Source organism: Sinocyclocheilus anshuiensis, unplaced genomic scaffold (assembly GCF_001515605.1).
Source record: "Sinocyclocheilus anshuiensis isolate Anshui unplaced genomic scaffold, SAMN03320099.WGS_v1.1 scaffold1430, whole genome shotgun sequence".
NCBI classification, from domain to species: domain Eukaryota; kingdom Metazoa; phylum Chordata; class Actinopteri; order Cypriniformes; family Cyprinidae; genus Sinocyclocheilus; species Sinocyclocheilus anshuiensis.
Genome location: NW_015555721.1, coordinates 774205 through 790859, shown reverse-complemented (window position 1 = coordinate 790859; position 16655 = coordinate 774205). Strand labels below are relative to the sequence as shown.

The following is a 16655-nucleotide window of genomic DNA, read 5'->3' as shown; positions in this document are numbered from 1 at the left end:
CACACACACACACACACACACACACATGTATATATTTAAGAAAAATATGTTATGTTTATATATTAAAATATCTATCTGTAATATAAATAATATAAATATATACATGTAAATACATGTAAATATGTTCAAAATATATACTGTGTGTGTATTTATATATACATAATAAATATACACAGCACACATACATATATTATGTAAACAAAAACGTTTATTTTGGATGCGATTAATCACGATTAATCGGTGGACAGCACTATAAAACACATCTCGGCATGACATTGGGTCTTTGCGACTGATTGACAGATAAACTAGATTTTCAGTGTTGATGTTAATTGTGAGAAAAGAGTTTGCTAGGTATATACAGTTTAACATAATTAAAGAGCGCAAATATCATTCAACTGAACTAGTGTGTGTATGCACTTACTGTACATTATCTTCTTCTTCTAGATGTGGCCAATATTACGATTTAATATCTGCAAGTATAGTTTATTGAAAATATACTTTTAAGATTTACAGTACACTACAAGTACAACACAATTAAGCGCACTTCTTTTTAAACTATTGTGCTACAGTTACTTCTCTAATAAAAATTTTTTCGCTGCAAAGTCTACATAAAGTTCACTCCAGAATAATGGCAAAGGCTCTCTTACATTGGCGTCCATTAAAAACGCCCTAATCCTGGAGGCTCCCCCTAGAGGACTAGCATTGACACAACCTCAAACTCTGTCAGAGGAAGCGACAGCCAATAGGACTTCACTCGGAAAAGGCGGGGCTTTTGTACTCTACGTTCCCAACACGTTGGGAAAGTATTTGTTTTGTCAAGAATAACACTGACTTTTAAAAATTATTAAACGGATTTTCTCTGGCAAAGGAAAATGCCAACGCTTAGCGGAAAGGCAGACGTTTTATTCGTATGTATTTGTGTTTTTAAGTCGGGTTTGTGACATTTTTTCTTAGCTAGCTGTGATTAGCTTGCTAACTCTTCAGAGTATAAGATAGCAAAATACAAAAGTAATGTTTTAATATTTTATTTACTAACATCTGTGATGTATTACCTGTCAAACACCAACTGAAGTGTTGTGTCGTTTGCATTGATTAACAGCGTATTTAATTATAGACTGAATGGATAACAGTAGTTAGCATATATGTTGAGTCAGTTACTAACAATATATTTGAAATTAAATAACCATTTTAATCGAACAAAAATGATTCAGCTCGAAATACTTCTAGGTCCCTAACATGACTTTATCTTTTTGAGCTTGCATTCATCGTTGTTCATATAATTAATAGAGTCATGTGTACATTGCAGGAAGATGATGATTTGCCTTATGAAGAAGAAATCATCAGGAATCCGTATTCAGTCAAGTGCTGGATGCGTTACATTGAGCACAAGCAAAATGCTCAGAAATCAGTGCTCAATATGATCTATGAAAGAGCTTTAAAAGAGCTGCCTGGCAGGTGTGTGCATGTCATCCTGTTTTCTCTTACAATGAAACCCCTGTGCTTGGAACCTAAAATAGATGTGCTTTTTTTCTTATGTATTTCTCAGTTACAAGTTGTGGTACAACTACCTGAGAGAGAGAAGGAAACAGGTGAAAGGCAAATGTGTCACAGATCCAGCATATGAGGAGGTGAACAACTGTCATGAGAGAGCACTTGTGTTTATGCATAAGGTAAAGATGAAGTTTCTTACATTTCACGTTTGTATAGCGGCAGTACTGTGTGACAACATATAGCAGACTTTTCACGGTCTCCTCAGATGCCCAGGATATGGATCGACTACTGTCAGCTCATGGTGTCTCAATGCAAAATTACACGGAGCAGACGGACATTCGATAGGGCGTTAAGAGCGCTACCCATTACCCAGCATCCTCGCATCTGGCCACTGTATCTTCGCTTTGCCCGTAACTTGCCTCTCCCAGAAACAGCTATTCGTGTTTTCCGCCGGTACTTAAAGGTAAATGTTGGACATTATGCTGGAAACCAAAAACACACTTGATTGTCTATATTAGTTGACGTGTCAAGCTCTGTGTTTTAAGGTGTAAATTATTAAAGCTATCTATACACTTCATTTTCCTCTGTCCTTTTTGTAGTTGTCACCTGAGAATGCAGAGGAATACATTGATTACCTGCGTTCAGTTGGACGTCTGGATGAAGCTGCGATTCGGCTGGCAGCTGTGGTCAATGATGAAAACTTTGTTTCGAAAGAGGGAAAGTCCAATTATCAGGTCAGCAAATTACAGGTTTTACATTTTTTTTTTTTATGAGTTTGTCCACCCCTACATCTGGAGTGTAAATACACTACTATTCACAAGTTTGGGGTTGGTTACAATTTTTATATTTTTGAAAGTAGTCTCTTATGCTCACCATGGCTCCATTTATTTTATCGACAACAAAGTAAAAACAGAAATATTTTGAAATATTACTACAATATAAAGTAACTGCTTTCTATATAAATATATTTAAAATATATTTTATTCCGGTGATGGTAAAGCAAGTCTTCAGTGTCACATGATCCTTTAGAAATCATTCTAATATAATCTAATATTTGTGTTTAAGAAACATTTGTTATTTCTAATGTTGAAACAGTTGTGCTTAATATTTTTTTATGGAAACCGTGATACGTTTTTTCAGGATTCTTTGGTGAACAAAGTTCAAAAGAACAGCATTTGTATGAAATAAAAATATTTTGTAACTTTGTCTTCACTGTCACTTTTTATGAGTTTAATACAGCTTTGCTGAATATAAGTATACTTATATTCAACTTATAAGTTGCATATTAGTATAAGTAAATTTAATTTGCTGAATTAAAGAAATAAGTAATTTCTTTAAAAAACTGACCTCTTACTGATCCCGCACTCTTAAAGCTAAAATCTCACTGACCCCAAACTTTTGGACAGTAGTGTATTTGACACAGATTTATCTTAATTATGGTTCCTAACTAAATGATGCATATTCAAGATGATGCAGTCTGAAATTGGCCAACATTTTATTGTATTTTTCTGGCATATTCATGCTTGAAGACAAAAATGTAGGTTGCAGATCTGGATTTGGTGGCTTAAAATAGGTATAAATTGTATTTTGGATTAGAAAAAAATGATTATCTAATACACTAGTCATTATTATAGGAATTATAATTGCTTAGGTCCCTAATCAACTTATTGAATTGTCATTCTAAGACTTATTATTATTATGCATCAAAGTGGCTTTATGCCACTAATGTCCATCCTATTCTCTGTCTCCATATATGCATTAATTCAATTTTGTGAAATATTCACATACTGTGCAGAATGTACATATTTTATCTTGTAAAATTCAATTACAGCTCTGGCACGAGCTCTGTGACCTCATCTCACAAAACCCAGACAAGGTGACTTCACTGAAGGTGGGAGCGATTATCAGAGGAGGTCTCACTCGCTTTACTGACCAGCTTGGCAAGCTCTGGTGTTCTCTGGCTGATTACTACATCCGCAGTGGACACTTTGAGAAGGTAAAACTACAAATATATGAAATCTAAGACTCTGCATACACTAACCCTGCTCATGCACAAACTGACACCATTATCTTGTTTTTTCAAGGCTCGAGATGTATACGAGGAGGCCATCCTAACAGTAGTCACTGTGCGAGACTTCACCCAGGTTTTCGACAGCTTTGCGCAGTTTGAGGAGAGTATGATTGCTGCCAAGATGGAGACCACGTCTGAACTGGGACAAGATGAAGAAGGCGAGAGATTTTTTTCCTCAGAAGACCTTGTAGCAATTAATCCTTGATGTTGGTCTTACAGAAATCCTGATTTCCCCACTCTAGATGACATTGACTTGGAGTTGCGATTGGCCCGTTTTGAGTCGCTGATAACTAGACGACCGCTTCTATTAAACAGCGTGCTGCTGCGTCAGAACCCTCACAATGTTCACGAGTGGCACAAGAGAGTCAAACTCTACGAGGGCCAACCACGACAGGTTGGAAAGATCATTTACATCTTTAAATCGATTGATATTTGTCTCAACATAACTACCGTGTGTGATTTACACACCTTATTCTGCTTTTTCCTGTAGATCATCAACACATACACAGAAGCTGTGCAAACGATAGATCCTATGAAAGCCACAGGAAAACCTCACACTCTCTGGGTGTCCTTCGCCAGATTCTATGAGGATAATGAACAGCTGGATGATGTACGACACTTCCTGTGTACTTGCAGCTTTGTCGATAATTTGTTGGTTAAACTGATGGTTAACTATTTCTCTTGAACTTCAAGGCTAGGACTATCTTTGAGAAGGCCACAAAGGTGAACTACAAACAGGTGGATGATCTTGCAGCGGTGTGGTGTGAATATGGAGAGATGGAGCTGAGACATGAGAACTATGACCAAGCTTTGCGTATACTAAGGGTAAGAGACTACTATACGTTACCACTAATGCTTTAGTGAAGCACAGTGTTATTTTAGTGTCATTGAGGTAATATTATCTATTTTATATTTTATTCATTTAATATTTATATAGCTTTGGCAATTTTGTTGGTTTTATTGGTCATTTTCATGTTTTTTTATTTAATGTCTATATAGTTTTTATTTTTATTTTATTTTTGGTAATGTCTGAAGACAATTTGCAGCCCAGTTTCAAAGTTTGCTTGGCATCATAGTCTAGTGAATTTCATGCCAAAGGGATACATTGGAGATCATGTCATCAAACTTTTTCCAGATGTTGACAGTCCTTTTCTTTTCAGAAAGCAACAGCGATTCCAGCAAGAAAAGCAGAGTATTTTGATTCTTCAGAACCAGTGCAGAATCGAGTATACAAGTCCCTGAAAGTGTGGTCCATGCTTGCAGACTTGGAAGAGAGTCTTGGCACATTCCAGGTATGTTGCTTTGTCGTTTCCTTTTCACTGAGGGGAAATGTATGTATGTATGTATGTTCTTCCTGTTTTGTATGTTAATGTAACTGTTGCTTTTGTCAGTCCACAAAGGCAGTGTATGATCGCATCATTGATCTCCGGATCGCCACTCCTCAGATCATCATTAACTATGCCATGTTTCTTGAAGAACACAACTACTTTGAGGATAGTTTCAAGGTAAGGGAATTTAACATAACCCTCTTGTTTTCTTTCATTATTGTTTTGTTCTTTTTTTTTTTTGGTTTGTTTTGGTGAATTTACTTCTTTTCGCTTTAACAAATCTGTCTATTTGTAAATAAATCTGGATTTTGATTGAAGGCATACGAGCGTGGCATTGCCCTTTTTAAGTGGCCTAATGTCCATGACATCTGGAACACGTACCTCACCAAGTTCATTGACCGTTATGGAGGCAAAAAGCTGGAGAGAGTGCGAGATCTGTTTGAGCAAGCGCTGGATGGGTGTCCTGCTAAATATGCCAAAAGTAATAATCCAGAAAACATAAATATTTTATGCTTAACTGCATTCATTGAAGATTAAGAGTAAATGCCTGAAACCCAGGTCCTGATTTAATTGGTGTTGTTTAACAGCTATCTACTTGCTGTATGCTAAGCTGGAAGAGGAGTACGGTCTGGCGCGACATGCCATGGCTGTGTATGAGAGAGCCACTGCAGCTGTAGAACCAGAGGAACGACATCAAATGTTCAACATCTACATCAAGCGTGCAGCAGAGATTTATGGAGTCACTCACACAAGAGCCATCTATCAGAAAGCCATTGAGGTAAACCACTTAGCTGTCACTCATTAACAAAATATCAGGGAGTGTAATCGTATATGTTATGTACTATAATGAGTTCATTTGGTTTGGTGCAGGTCCTGCCAGATGAGCACGCCAGAGACATGTGTCTGCGCTTCGCTGACATGGAGAGCAAACTTGGGGAGATTGACAGAGCGAGAGCCATCTACTCGTACTGCTCTCAGATCTGTGATCCGAGGGTAAATCTTACCGTATCGGCCTATATTACTTTGCTCATATTGTGTGTGTCCTGTATTTTGACTGACTTGGCATCTCTTGATCAGGTGACCGCTCGTTTTTGGCAAACCTGGAAGGAGTTTGAGGTACGCCACGGTAATGAGGATACAATCCGTGAGATGCTGCGGATTAAACGCAGTGTGCAGGCCACATACAACACACAAGTCAACTTCATGTCCTCTCAGATGCTCAAGGCAACCACCAATGCTACTGGAACAGGTACATTTCATTTATTAAAGCTAACCGGAAATCAAAATGGATTGTTTTTAATAAATGTGCATGATTCATCAGTGTTATTACATCGAAATCCTGAAAAGGCTTTTCTTTTGTGTGATATTGTGCAGGCAGGGAACTTAAGGTTAACTAAAAGCTGAATAGCTATTTAGCTGTTGATTTGGGCTACTGTTGTAGGCAATGCAGCCTTTCTGTAATGTTTCATTTAATGGCAGTTAATGTAATTCTTATGGCAATAATATGAAAAATAGATCTGTTGAAAGAAAAAAAAAATGCTGGAATACATCAAAATTTTCCTGAATGTGAACATTTGACAGCAAAATTATATTCTGGTCTGTCTCTATTTTTTAATGGTATGCCTTTTCATTATCCAGTTAATTTCTAATGCATGAGTATATATATATATATATATGTGTATGTGTGTGTATAAAATAGAATAGAATAGAAATGTTGCTTTGGCAGCAAAATGAAATATAAAAATATTTAACTGATACATTTAAGTTAAAGTACTAAAATGACTAAAAATGAAAAATAAAGCTGTACAGAAATATAAAAAAATAAAATAAAAATGACAAAAGCACATAAAATTACAAAAATGTAATAAAACTAAAAATGAAAATATAAACATTAAAGCTAATTACAAATATGAATAAATACTATAATAATATATACACTATATTAAAACTGGGCTGGAGAATGGTGCAGAATCTGTTAATTTCTAGATTGACAATCTATATTTGCATGTGAAAGGTATTCTCTTACCACAGGTGAGAATGGTAAGCAAATAGGTGCTGGATTAATCCACAAATTGAGGTTATGTAACAGCATATAAATTCTTCCTTGTATGGTTAAACTCTTTTTAATTGCTTGTGTTTTAGTGTCAGATCTTGCTCCTGGGCAGAGCGGAGTGGATGACATGAAGCTGCTAGAGCAGAAGGCTCAACAGCTCGCTGCAGAGGCAGAACAGGACAAACCCAAACCTAAAGACAAGATCCTTTTCGTCAGGTATGCACTGCGCCCTAGTCTGAGGCAGGCCACACTGATCAATCAGAGCATGCAGGCGGTGTGGTACATAAAGCCGGCTCAGAGGCTTATTTAAAGGTTCTGCCCTTGTTTAAAATAAAGTTTCGATTGTGCTATTTACATCACTTGACTTTTGTTTGGTTTGTACAGGAGTGACACCTCTCGCAGTGAACTCGCTGAACTGGCTAAACAAGCTAATCCAGATGAGATTGACATTGATGATGATGAAGATGAGGATGCAGAGGATGGGGAACCAGATGGTTAGTTCAGATGGGGCATGATTTTTTTTTTTTCTTCAGCAGCACTTTGATGATTTTCACTGGTGTGTTTTGGAACAGTTGCTTAACTATAGTAGTCTGATCATTTGCATTGTTTCATTGCAGAGGTGCAGTTGGAGCAGAAGTCTGTCCCTACTGCTGTCTTTGGAGGACTAAAGGATGACTGAATTTGCTGCAGTTTTACAGATGATCACAAAACACCTGGATTGAGTAATCAGGAAACAGAGAAATGAATACCAACGTGCTGATGTGAATTCATGTAAATGGCTTAGTGCACTGTAGCAATACCAATTCAGACCGCATGGTGTCACTCTTTGCAGCATTTACATGCTTTCAATTTGTTCATCATGACATTGGGTAGATAAAATGTTAAAGCGCTTGAACTATTGTTTACCCCTCTCGACTGTATATTAAAAGAACATTTAACATGCCTGACATCTGCAGATCATTTATTATCAGATTGCAATACTGTAAACACTCTGAAGGCACTGCCAATAATTGCATGGACACATGGGTGGAGCTTTTCAGATGTTTGTTTGTGCAAACATCTGAATGCTGTGGTTTGAGGAATATGCCAGTTAAAAAAAAAAAGAAAAAGAAAACTGCGCATTTGGTCAGTGATGTCACTCTGTCACTGTAAACTTTCATTATACAAGTTACTTCAACTGAAAGTTTAGGCTATTCCGTCTAGTGTGATGTGGAGTTATTTTTGAAGTTTTCCAGTCTGTGTTTATATAAATAAGCATAATTGGATTGTTTCATTTGCAGTACATTTTGAATGCTGTTTCCACTACAAGCGAAAAAAAGGAAAAACAAAGAAAGAAGAAAAACAAATGCCCTGTTCCTCCCTAATTAGATTAAAATTGTTTTCAGAGTTAATCTGCTTACAAAGTTACAGCAGTGGTCTCTTTAACATCATGTGACCTGGACCTTCACTGAATTATGTCCTCTGTTAGGTTTCTCCACAACTGAGCTGTGCTTATGAATCATTTTTGGTGAAAAGTCCTTACTGCATAAGTGCTTACACTGTTTTGGTGATAAACCAGTGACTATCAAACCCTTTTAGTGACAAGCTGTGGCCTAAATACTGGTCATTTTATAAAACATCCACAACATCATGCTGGTCAGGCGAAATAATAGGCTATAACTTTGAAACAAAATATACCCTTTTCTCAAACACATGTATAGAAATACAAAAAATTATTTCCAAAAACCCAAGAAATCTGGTGCGGTTGACACTATACTCAGTCTAGCATTGTAACGCCGTGACGATTACATGCATTACGCTGTTCATAATGACTAATATTTCCCTTTCGCACACTTCTGGGCAAGTTCTACCTGTCCTGCACCTGTTTCCATGAGTTAAAGCGCCTTCCTACCTGCTGCTCGAGTTCACGTTCTTAGCCCCGCCCCCTCAACCTTGTGTCCTAAATTCTGGAAGCTGATTGGATGCCCGGCGGGATGATTGACAGGAGTATGGAGTACCTGGAAATCAGACGCTTACGGAGCGTATCAGCCAGAGAGATGTGAACTCTGAAGCGGCGTCGAAAACAGTGAAACATCCCCGGGAATATCGCTGAATTAGTCGCTCCGATAGACTAAAACATACCTATACGTAGGAAAAGAAGACCTAGAGAGGATTAAATTGTAAATTTCATCATTTTTTCTCCGGAACGTTACCCTAAATATCGGCCTTTCGCAGTCCCAATGCTGTGGTCGCGTGAAAGGAGAGGATGACTGTTTGATTTCGTTTCATTGCTCACCGCATCGCCTTCCTCTCTTTTTTTCTGATTTGGACCCGGTATGGTGGACTCGAATGCAATGAGGAAGACTTTTGTGGTCCCGGATATAAAGCCATTGGATCAGTATGATTTGCCCAAAGCCAAAATCTGCGCCAGTGTTGGGTGGCTTCTGGCGAAATCTTACGGCAATGCAGGTAAATACAGTGGCTGTGTGTCAAACCCTAGTGAGCTGCCTACCTAGATTGCTTTTATTTTTCTTCTGAGTCAGTTTAACATTGTGGGCAGCATCATAATCCAAAACTGCGCAAAATATGCTGTCTGTGAACCCCCCAAAATACCATTTAGCTATGCAGCTCGCTGGGTTATGAGACAGCCATTTGAGTCTAATGTATTTTTATTTCCTTCTCAAACCATGTGCTCTTCTCTCTCTCACCTGTCTGTTTTGAGGCCAGCATTTGCTCATTGTTCAGTGACTGCGGAGGAAAGCATGTGTGAAGGTGAACAGCATGTAAACTCAGCGTTTTTCACAACACAAAGACCACATGAGAGGTGGAAAGCTGCTGGTTGTGATCCAGCAGTGTCTTGCTGCGATATACATTCAGTCTGGCTCTCTTGAATTACTGCTTTAATAAATTAATAGTCTGATGCAAGGTCTAAAAGTGCGCTTTCCACCCATTTGGCACTGATAACACATGAATAATATGATAAAATGTTTGTAGGCTATGTATAATGCTATAACAGTCTTATGAGGACAAATCAGTCAGATTCGAATAATTATTATAAAAAATAATAATAACTATAAGTAATTTTAAAATAAACAAAATTCTTAAATAAAACGAACTATGACTTAATATGAGAGAGGATAAAATGTGTCCTTGTTTGCCCGTGATCATGTTCCATGCGGGCTTAATCCTTGCAGTAGACACGTTGTTGTCTGGGAATTATGATATGATGGGAAGAAATGTAGTAGTTTTGAGCTGAATATGAATATATATGTTTTTTATGACACCTATGTGTCATGAGGCGTCCACACACCCACGATCACGAACCCTTTTGTTAATACGCCCACAAGAGCACTTACAAAGATGCAGGAGGTCTTGGTTTCTGACAGAGCAGAAGGTTGATAATTACTAAAATGCTTAGTATGTTTAATTATTTGCTTTGGAAATATGCATATATGGATAGTTCACATGACATCAAGCAGTGACAGCAGTGTCCTGCAATGTGACGCCATAGCTTCGCTTCCACAGCTGCGTATTAAAATATATTAAAATATTTTTGTATTAAAATACAAGTAAAATTTAAAGTAAAAATAGGCGTTAATAAAATATGCAGTGAATATTGGAAATCATGCAGGACACAGATATATGAAATGTAATAATATAAACACTTAAATGTGTAGTTTGTATATTTTCTCTCCACTAGTCAGAATGAAGACAAGTTATGCAAAGCGAAATAGACCGAAATCTCAAAATTGACCAGTGCATGGAAAAAACAAAACAATAGTTTTGTCTGTAGTGTCTTGTCATCAAAAGAAATGGTCCCAGACACAGTCCCAGTGTCTAAAATATGCATTTTCATTTTTAACATTCAAATTCATTCAAAAAATGTCAATGTCATTTGTCAACTCAATTTATTTCCCACTGTGACCATGCAGCCTTGCATACTCTGTTGCCCTTTTTCTCTTTTGGACTTTTAGTTAGCATCGGTATTGGTTATTGGATTTTAAAACAAGCATGAGAATATTTTTTCATTAGGCCTAGCTGATGCATCTATTTGCACAGTGTATAATCTCAGTGTTCCCTTCACAGTCAGATGAGAAGGACCTCAGTGTATGGTGAGGTGCTCTGTGCTCACGAACAGTTCACTGGCCTGCGAATCGAAACTCACAAGTAAAAGATTTGTTTTTCTTTCTGGGTGCAGTAGACGGGGTAGTGAGTGTGTTTGTGTGATCTTGGATTGTTTTCAAAAAGCCCCATTGTGTTCACCTAATGAACCACTGTTAATTCAGATTGTAAGTCTGCATTCCTGTACCTGCTTTAGTCCTTGAGCCCGTTTAGAGTCGTTGTGAGCAAGCGCACAAACTGCAGACCTAGATTTAACGGTTCTCCTTACTCATAATATTTAACTCCGAAACAGGTGGAGAATTAGAAGATAATTAAAGCTGTTTCGTGTTTGCATGAGTAATGTAATCTTCAATCTGCAGTCTGTAATTTTCAACTAAATGAGTTTCGATTATGCAGTGGCGTGACCTCTGTTCTAAGGTTCTTCTAGAACATCAAGTTTATTGCATCAAGGGAAGTCAAAAATAACTAATATATAATAAATAACAGAACATAAGCTAGAGCTATCTGTTGCGTTTCTGATAAGATGTTTCTGTCTGATGTTTTTGCCATAGAATGCATTGCTTAGTGCAAAAATGGCAGACGAGGTGAGAAAATAAACGTTTTATTATTAAATTTATTGATAAAAGTTCAATGTAATAAAAAATGTATTAGCCTATTTTTTCTAATGTTTGTGTGTAATGTGTATTTTTGTGCCTACAATAGTATCACGCCGTTAGCTTAGTATTAACAGCATTGAAATGGTGGGAAAAACTACATTACCCATGATTCTGCAGAGAAATCTGCACCAATCAGAGAATTGCGACAAGCGAATTGCACCAAAACAACACTTTAGTGGCCACCCACTCCCATGAAGCACTGTGCATGCTTGCAATAAATGTAAAATACATTTCTGTATGGTATATATATATATATATATATATATATATATATATATCATCTTTATATCAATAGTTTTGTATTTCTACGTTGTTTTTGATTTGATTGTAATCGCACTGCTTTGTAGTTCTTTCCCTCATTAATCTGTTAAGTACACAGTCTTGTCCCTTTATCTTTTTGGCAGATTTACAATTACATTTAGCCTATTTTTGCTTTGAATCGAAGTTTGTAATGTTGCGATACACCTCGTAACTGGTTGGTTTGGTTTAAGACTTTTAAAAATCTCTATGGGAAAAATACTTAGGGAAGGCTGCTGAAAAACGGGGCGGGTGCTATGCACTCTATTGGAATCACTTGTAAGTCTTCCATGTGTAGTGTTATTTGTATGGTGTGTGGAGTTTCTGCCTATGTAGAATCTTCCATCTATTTAACATGATTTAATGATTACATGATGGCCATGATACTGTCTTACTAGGCAGCTGCCTATGAAAGAAGCAAACAGTGAGGCAGCTCTCTAGTTTTTAAGCAGAGCTAATGTTTCAGTCACAATATGATCATGCTGAATTAAATATAGAAACACCTTAAACTTCTAGAAAATGTGCCTTTTTTTGCAGATTATCCGCCACACATAGTTAGTTAGGATCTGCCCTGAGTGTGAGAAACCGACATCTCCTTAATTCACCTGGTTGATGTGTAATTAAGTTGTGAACGCCAGTGTGTGGCACTTCTGTTTGTATTCACTCCCTGCATCAATAGCACACCTGCGCGACCACACCCTCTGGTCAAAGTGTGCCCGGTCTGGCACACAGAGTCGAGTCGGAGAGAAATCTCACCAGATTAAAGAGGTTTGGCTGGAGTGATGGCTGTATTTCAGCGTTGAGATGTGACTGTGTGTGTGTGTGACTTTAGAGGTCTGATCCAGCGCTGCGCTTGATTCCCTGCTTGAACCCAATGACATCTTCGCTTTCACAGCGAGTCTGAGATGTAGCCCTCATATTTATACCAGAGCCCCGGCCCTACGCTGAGCTGTAACCCACGCTTTTAAGGCATACTGTGCTGCTAATTGCTACCTGTGTTATCAGCAAGGCGTCTGTGCGAGTGAGTTTTTTGGCTTCACTCTGGATGAACTCGGCTCAATAAAGATCGATCCTTGGAGCGCTGTCCTATATGCAGGAGCTTTGAGTTCAATTACAGCCTGAATGCAGATGATGAGATTCAGCCGAGGCAAGCTTGACCATTACTGTAGCTTTTACTCTGGGGTTAAGGATTTTTCAAAACCTCTAACATAGCAAGCTTTGTTGCAAGTATTTGTGTTATGAATGTGAATTATAACTAAAAAATAGCCAGAAACTCACCATACCTTGAAAAAAAGAAAAATCGAGACAAAAAAAATGTAAAAGAAGCCTGTACACTCTAATAATGAAAAATAAATATTGTTGACCTTTTGAAAATGTTTGCCTTTTTTCATGAAAGTAGTGGGTTTTATCTCGCATTCAATGTTTCTTTTTACATGATAACAATGTACTAAAAACGTTTTCTATGCATTTTCAAAAAGTTTTGCATACAGACAACATTGTCAAAATGATCCCTGTTCACACAGATCCACAAAAAGACTAAAAATGCTGTATTCATGCCAGGCCAGTTGATGTTACTTTGTAAAGAAGCACTGCACGCATAACTATAAACTGAACACGTGATGCGGGAATTTTCACAAATTCACGTTTTTTGTAGTTTTACACCGACACAAAATCTTGCACTTTGAAACCCGTTTTCAAGTTCAACACCATTGTTGTGTAAATTATTGAACAAAACACTTAAAAGTTTTCCGTTTTTAGCTGAAAATGGTGTCGTGTAAATGCCCCCTTAGAGTGTGTGGGCTTCTTTTTTAAGTTTTGTCATAATGAATGATAATTCAAATCATGTAGATTCTTTGATGTATTATTTACTTATGTATTATATACTTAAGTTATTATTATTATTTATGTACCTATTGTTATAGTTGTAATTATTGTAGAAAATAAAAAATGTACTACTGGGGCTGTACCTTTTAAAAAGAGACTAATGTGTACCTTTAAGGTAATAATATGCACATTTTAGATGTAAATAATGTACAAAAGTGTACTTTTTGAAAGGGTATCACTCCAGTTTTGTACCCATGTACAAATAACTAGTAACTACAAGTACTCCGAACACCTTAGCAGCTGTATAGCAATGCCCTGGCAGTGAATTTTTCATGCTTAGGTGCTACTAATATTGTCTACAGAAAATGTAAAAATGTAATTTGATTTTCATACCGTAAGCCACAGCTTCATTCTGGATGAATTTGGCTGTAATCCTTGGAGCTCTGTCCTAGTTGTAAGAGCTTTCAGTTCAAGTACAGATTGAACACCACTGATAAAATAAACTGATACTGATTTCAAGCCAAGCTTTTAGTAGGGTAAACCTACAGCTGTGACATTGATGCTAGTACATCTAGTCCTGTAACAAAGTTTTACGCACATCAGCAAAAAAAAAAAAATTTAAACAAAACTAATGCAACACGTATCTTTAACACTGCCTCCTCAGATGGCAGAATTGTTCTTAATCTCCCTCGATAACCATAAGGAAGAATAAGACGCTTTCACTGATAAAGTGTTCTTCATCCATGAATGTTTATGGAAGGCCAGTGTTGTTATGACCCGATATGCTCGTTCCTCTCTAATGGTCGTGTGAGCGTTTCGCCTGTATTAGTCATGCTGGAATCATCAGTGTGTCACTGCAGTGACTCAACAGGTGAGGTGGCTCAGAACGGCTGTGGCCTTTGTTTGTTTTTTATCATGTTGTTTAGGTAATTACTTCAAGAACACGCCCTTAAAATCTGAATTCTTCATAATGAAAGCTAAGATTAGAATGAGAGTCCAGTGGCATTGTCTTGTCTTTTTAACCAGTGAAGTTTGGACACAAAGTGGCCACTTGCAGTTTCTTTTTGGTTTGCTGACTCCGCTTCCTGTGTTGGTGTTTGTCAGAGATATGAAGAACGCTTTGTTTGGAGGCATAGGGGAGTGCTGGGCACAAAGTAACGCGGGGTTAGTTGTAACACACGTGGTTTGAATATTTCCACACATGCTAGCATAACAAAATTTACAGTATTTATTAGTTACCATATCAACATTATATAGAAAAAAAGGTGCCAAAATTCAAAAATCTTTTGAAGATATCAATGAACATTTATTTTACCATAGTAAAATTAAAATTCTGGCTTAAGTAGATTTTTCATCTCTGTTTTTATTAATCATTTAAAATTAGACAAATCTGCTATTATTTTAATCTCCAATCTGTTATTTATCAGTTTAGATGTTTTTTTTTTTTTTTTAATGCTTCGCTAACTAGCAGAAGACAGCAACTGGTTATAAACTCCAGTTGCGCAGATGGGGCACGTTGTAACACTGCGTTACAATGTGCTATTCTATGACATTAGCGATGTAATTTACACCATTTACTTTAATTAATTTTAATGAGAAACAACGAGAAACAGGTGAATAAAGACTGACAGTCAATGTTTAATGTTTAGAAATTATTATTTCAAGACATGTAGAGCATTTTTGCTCGTTTATGTGGGCTGTCCCAAGCATGGTTGCAATGTGTTCATTGTCAAACTCCAAAATCAGATTATTTGTAATTCTTAAAAAACGCCATTATTTGATTTGAAAAAAATAATTATTTTATTTTATTAACAAAATATTTTAGTTTATCTTGTATATTTTTTCATTCGATCAGATAACATTTTAAGCTGTTATATGGTCATGTTACAACGTGCCCCTCAGATGTTACAATGTACCCCACCTACGGGGCATGTTGTCACATTTCACTTCCATTTTTTGAAGGTAAATAAAGAAAAACGTATACACTGTTATCATGAAACAAAGCGACATATTTGTACTAGACAAGTGTAAAATTACTGTGGATAAAAAAAAAATATTTTCTGAACCCCATGTGGATTTACACAAACTGAGAAAATCAAAAAGTGTTACTTTGTGCCCCGCTCTCCCCTACCTTTGTACAGATGCTGGTCAAAACACAACCACAGCCTTCAAAGTAAGAAGTTAATTTGGAAAAGTATGTTTTTTTTTTTTTTTTCTTTTTTCCAGAACCATTAACCTGACTGAAAGAAACAGCGCATCTGGTAAAAGATTAAAAGCCAGTTTGTTTAACATCAGTGAAGATTACTTTACCGAAGTGTGCCATGTTTGAGGTTTTACTAAATTACTACTTTATTCAAAGTATGCTTTTTAAAATGTACTGTTCAAAAGTTTGGATGTCAATGTGATTTAAAAAAAAAAATGTATTTAAAAGAAGACTCTTATGCTCATCAAGGCTGCATTTATTTGATCAAAAATACATTACAAAATATTAGAGAAATATGTGAGTTTGTGTATTTCAGGCAAAATATTGAATGTGTGTGTTTTTTATGAGCTCATTAATTGGAAAAACTAAACTGAATATTTGTATGTTTTAAAAGGTAAAAATAAACTACCAAAAATCTGAAAGGTGATCTGATATATATATATATATTACAGTAGTCAACATTTGAAGTGGATCAATAACCTTTCATCAAAGTTGTCCTAAAATCAAAAGAATACCCGTTCTTGTCTTAGGACAACTTTGATTAACTTTTTTGATCCACGTCAAATGTTGACTACTGTGTGTGTGTGTGTGTGTGTGTGTGTTAGGGTTGTGACGGTGAGGAAATTTTCCC

At 36.7% G+C, this 16655-nt stretch overlaps 2 protein-coding genes across 2 annotated transcripts in view; both read left to right on the top strand.

Annotated features, from left to right (window-relative positions):
* Positions 1-757: 757 nt before the first annotated feature.
* On the top strand, positions 758-7887 carry LOC107672506 (pre-mRNA-splicing factor SYF1-like). The gene is made up of 19 exons (XM_016465721.1): positions 758-908; positions 1307-1455; positions 1547-1670; positions 1757-1954; positions 2091-2225; positions 3323-3487; positions 3576-3720; positions 3805-3956; positions 4053-4172; positions 4256-4387; positions 4723-4854; positions 4954-5067; positions 5209-5371; positions 5478-5668; positions 5761-5883; positions 5968-6139; positions 7033-7159; positions 7328-7437; positions 7561-7887. The coding sequence occupies exons 1-19, from the start codon at positions 873-875 to the stop codon at positions 7620-7622; spliced, it is 2550 nt and encodes an 849-aa protein (XP_016321207.1). The 5' UTR covers positions 758-872; the 3' UTR covers positions 7623-7887.
* Positions 7888-8939: 1052 nt separating this feature from the next.
* LOC107672468 (calmodulin-regulated spectrin-associated protein 3-like) overlaps positions 8940-16655 on the top strand; it is a 43312-nt gene continuing 35596 nt past the window's right edge. Inside the window, exon 1 of the mRNA XM_016465665.1 lies at positions 8940-9391. Coding sequence (XP_016321151.1) covers positions 9259-9391 — 133 coding nt within the window. The 5' untranslated portion in view covers positions 8940-9258. The remainder of the gene's footprint in view (positions 9392-16655) is intronic.

Bases quoted from the DNA above. Each gene is read 5' to 3' on its own strand.
- LOC107672506 (XM_016465721.1), top strand. From the start codon at position 873: ATGCCAACGCTTAGCGGAAAGGCAGACGTTTTATTC. The intron at 909-1,306 runs GTATGTATTTGT...TGTACATTGCAG, and splicing joins GAAAGGCAGACGTTTTATTC to GAAGATGATGATTTGCCTTA. The intron at 4,855-4,953 runs GTATGTTGCTTT...TGCTTTTGTCAG, and splicing joins AGAGTCTTGGCACATTCCAG to TCCACAAAGGCAGTGTATGA.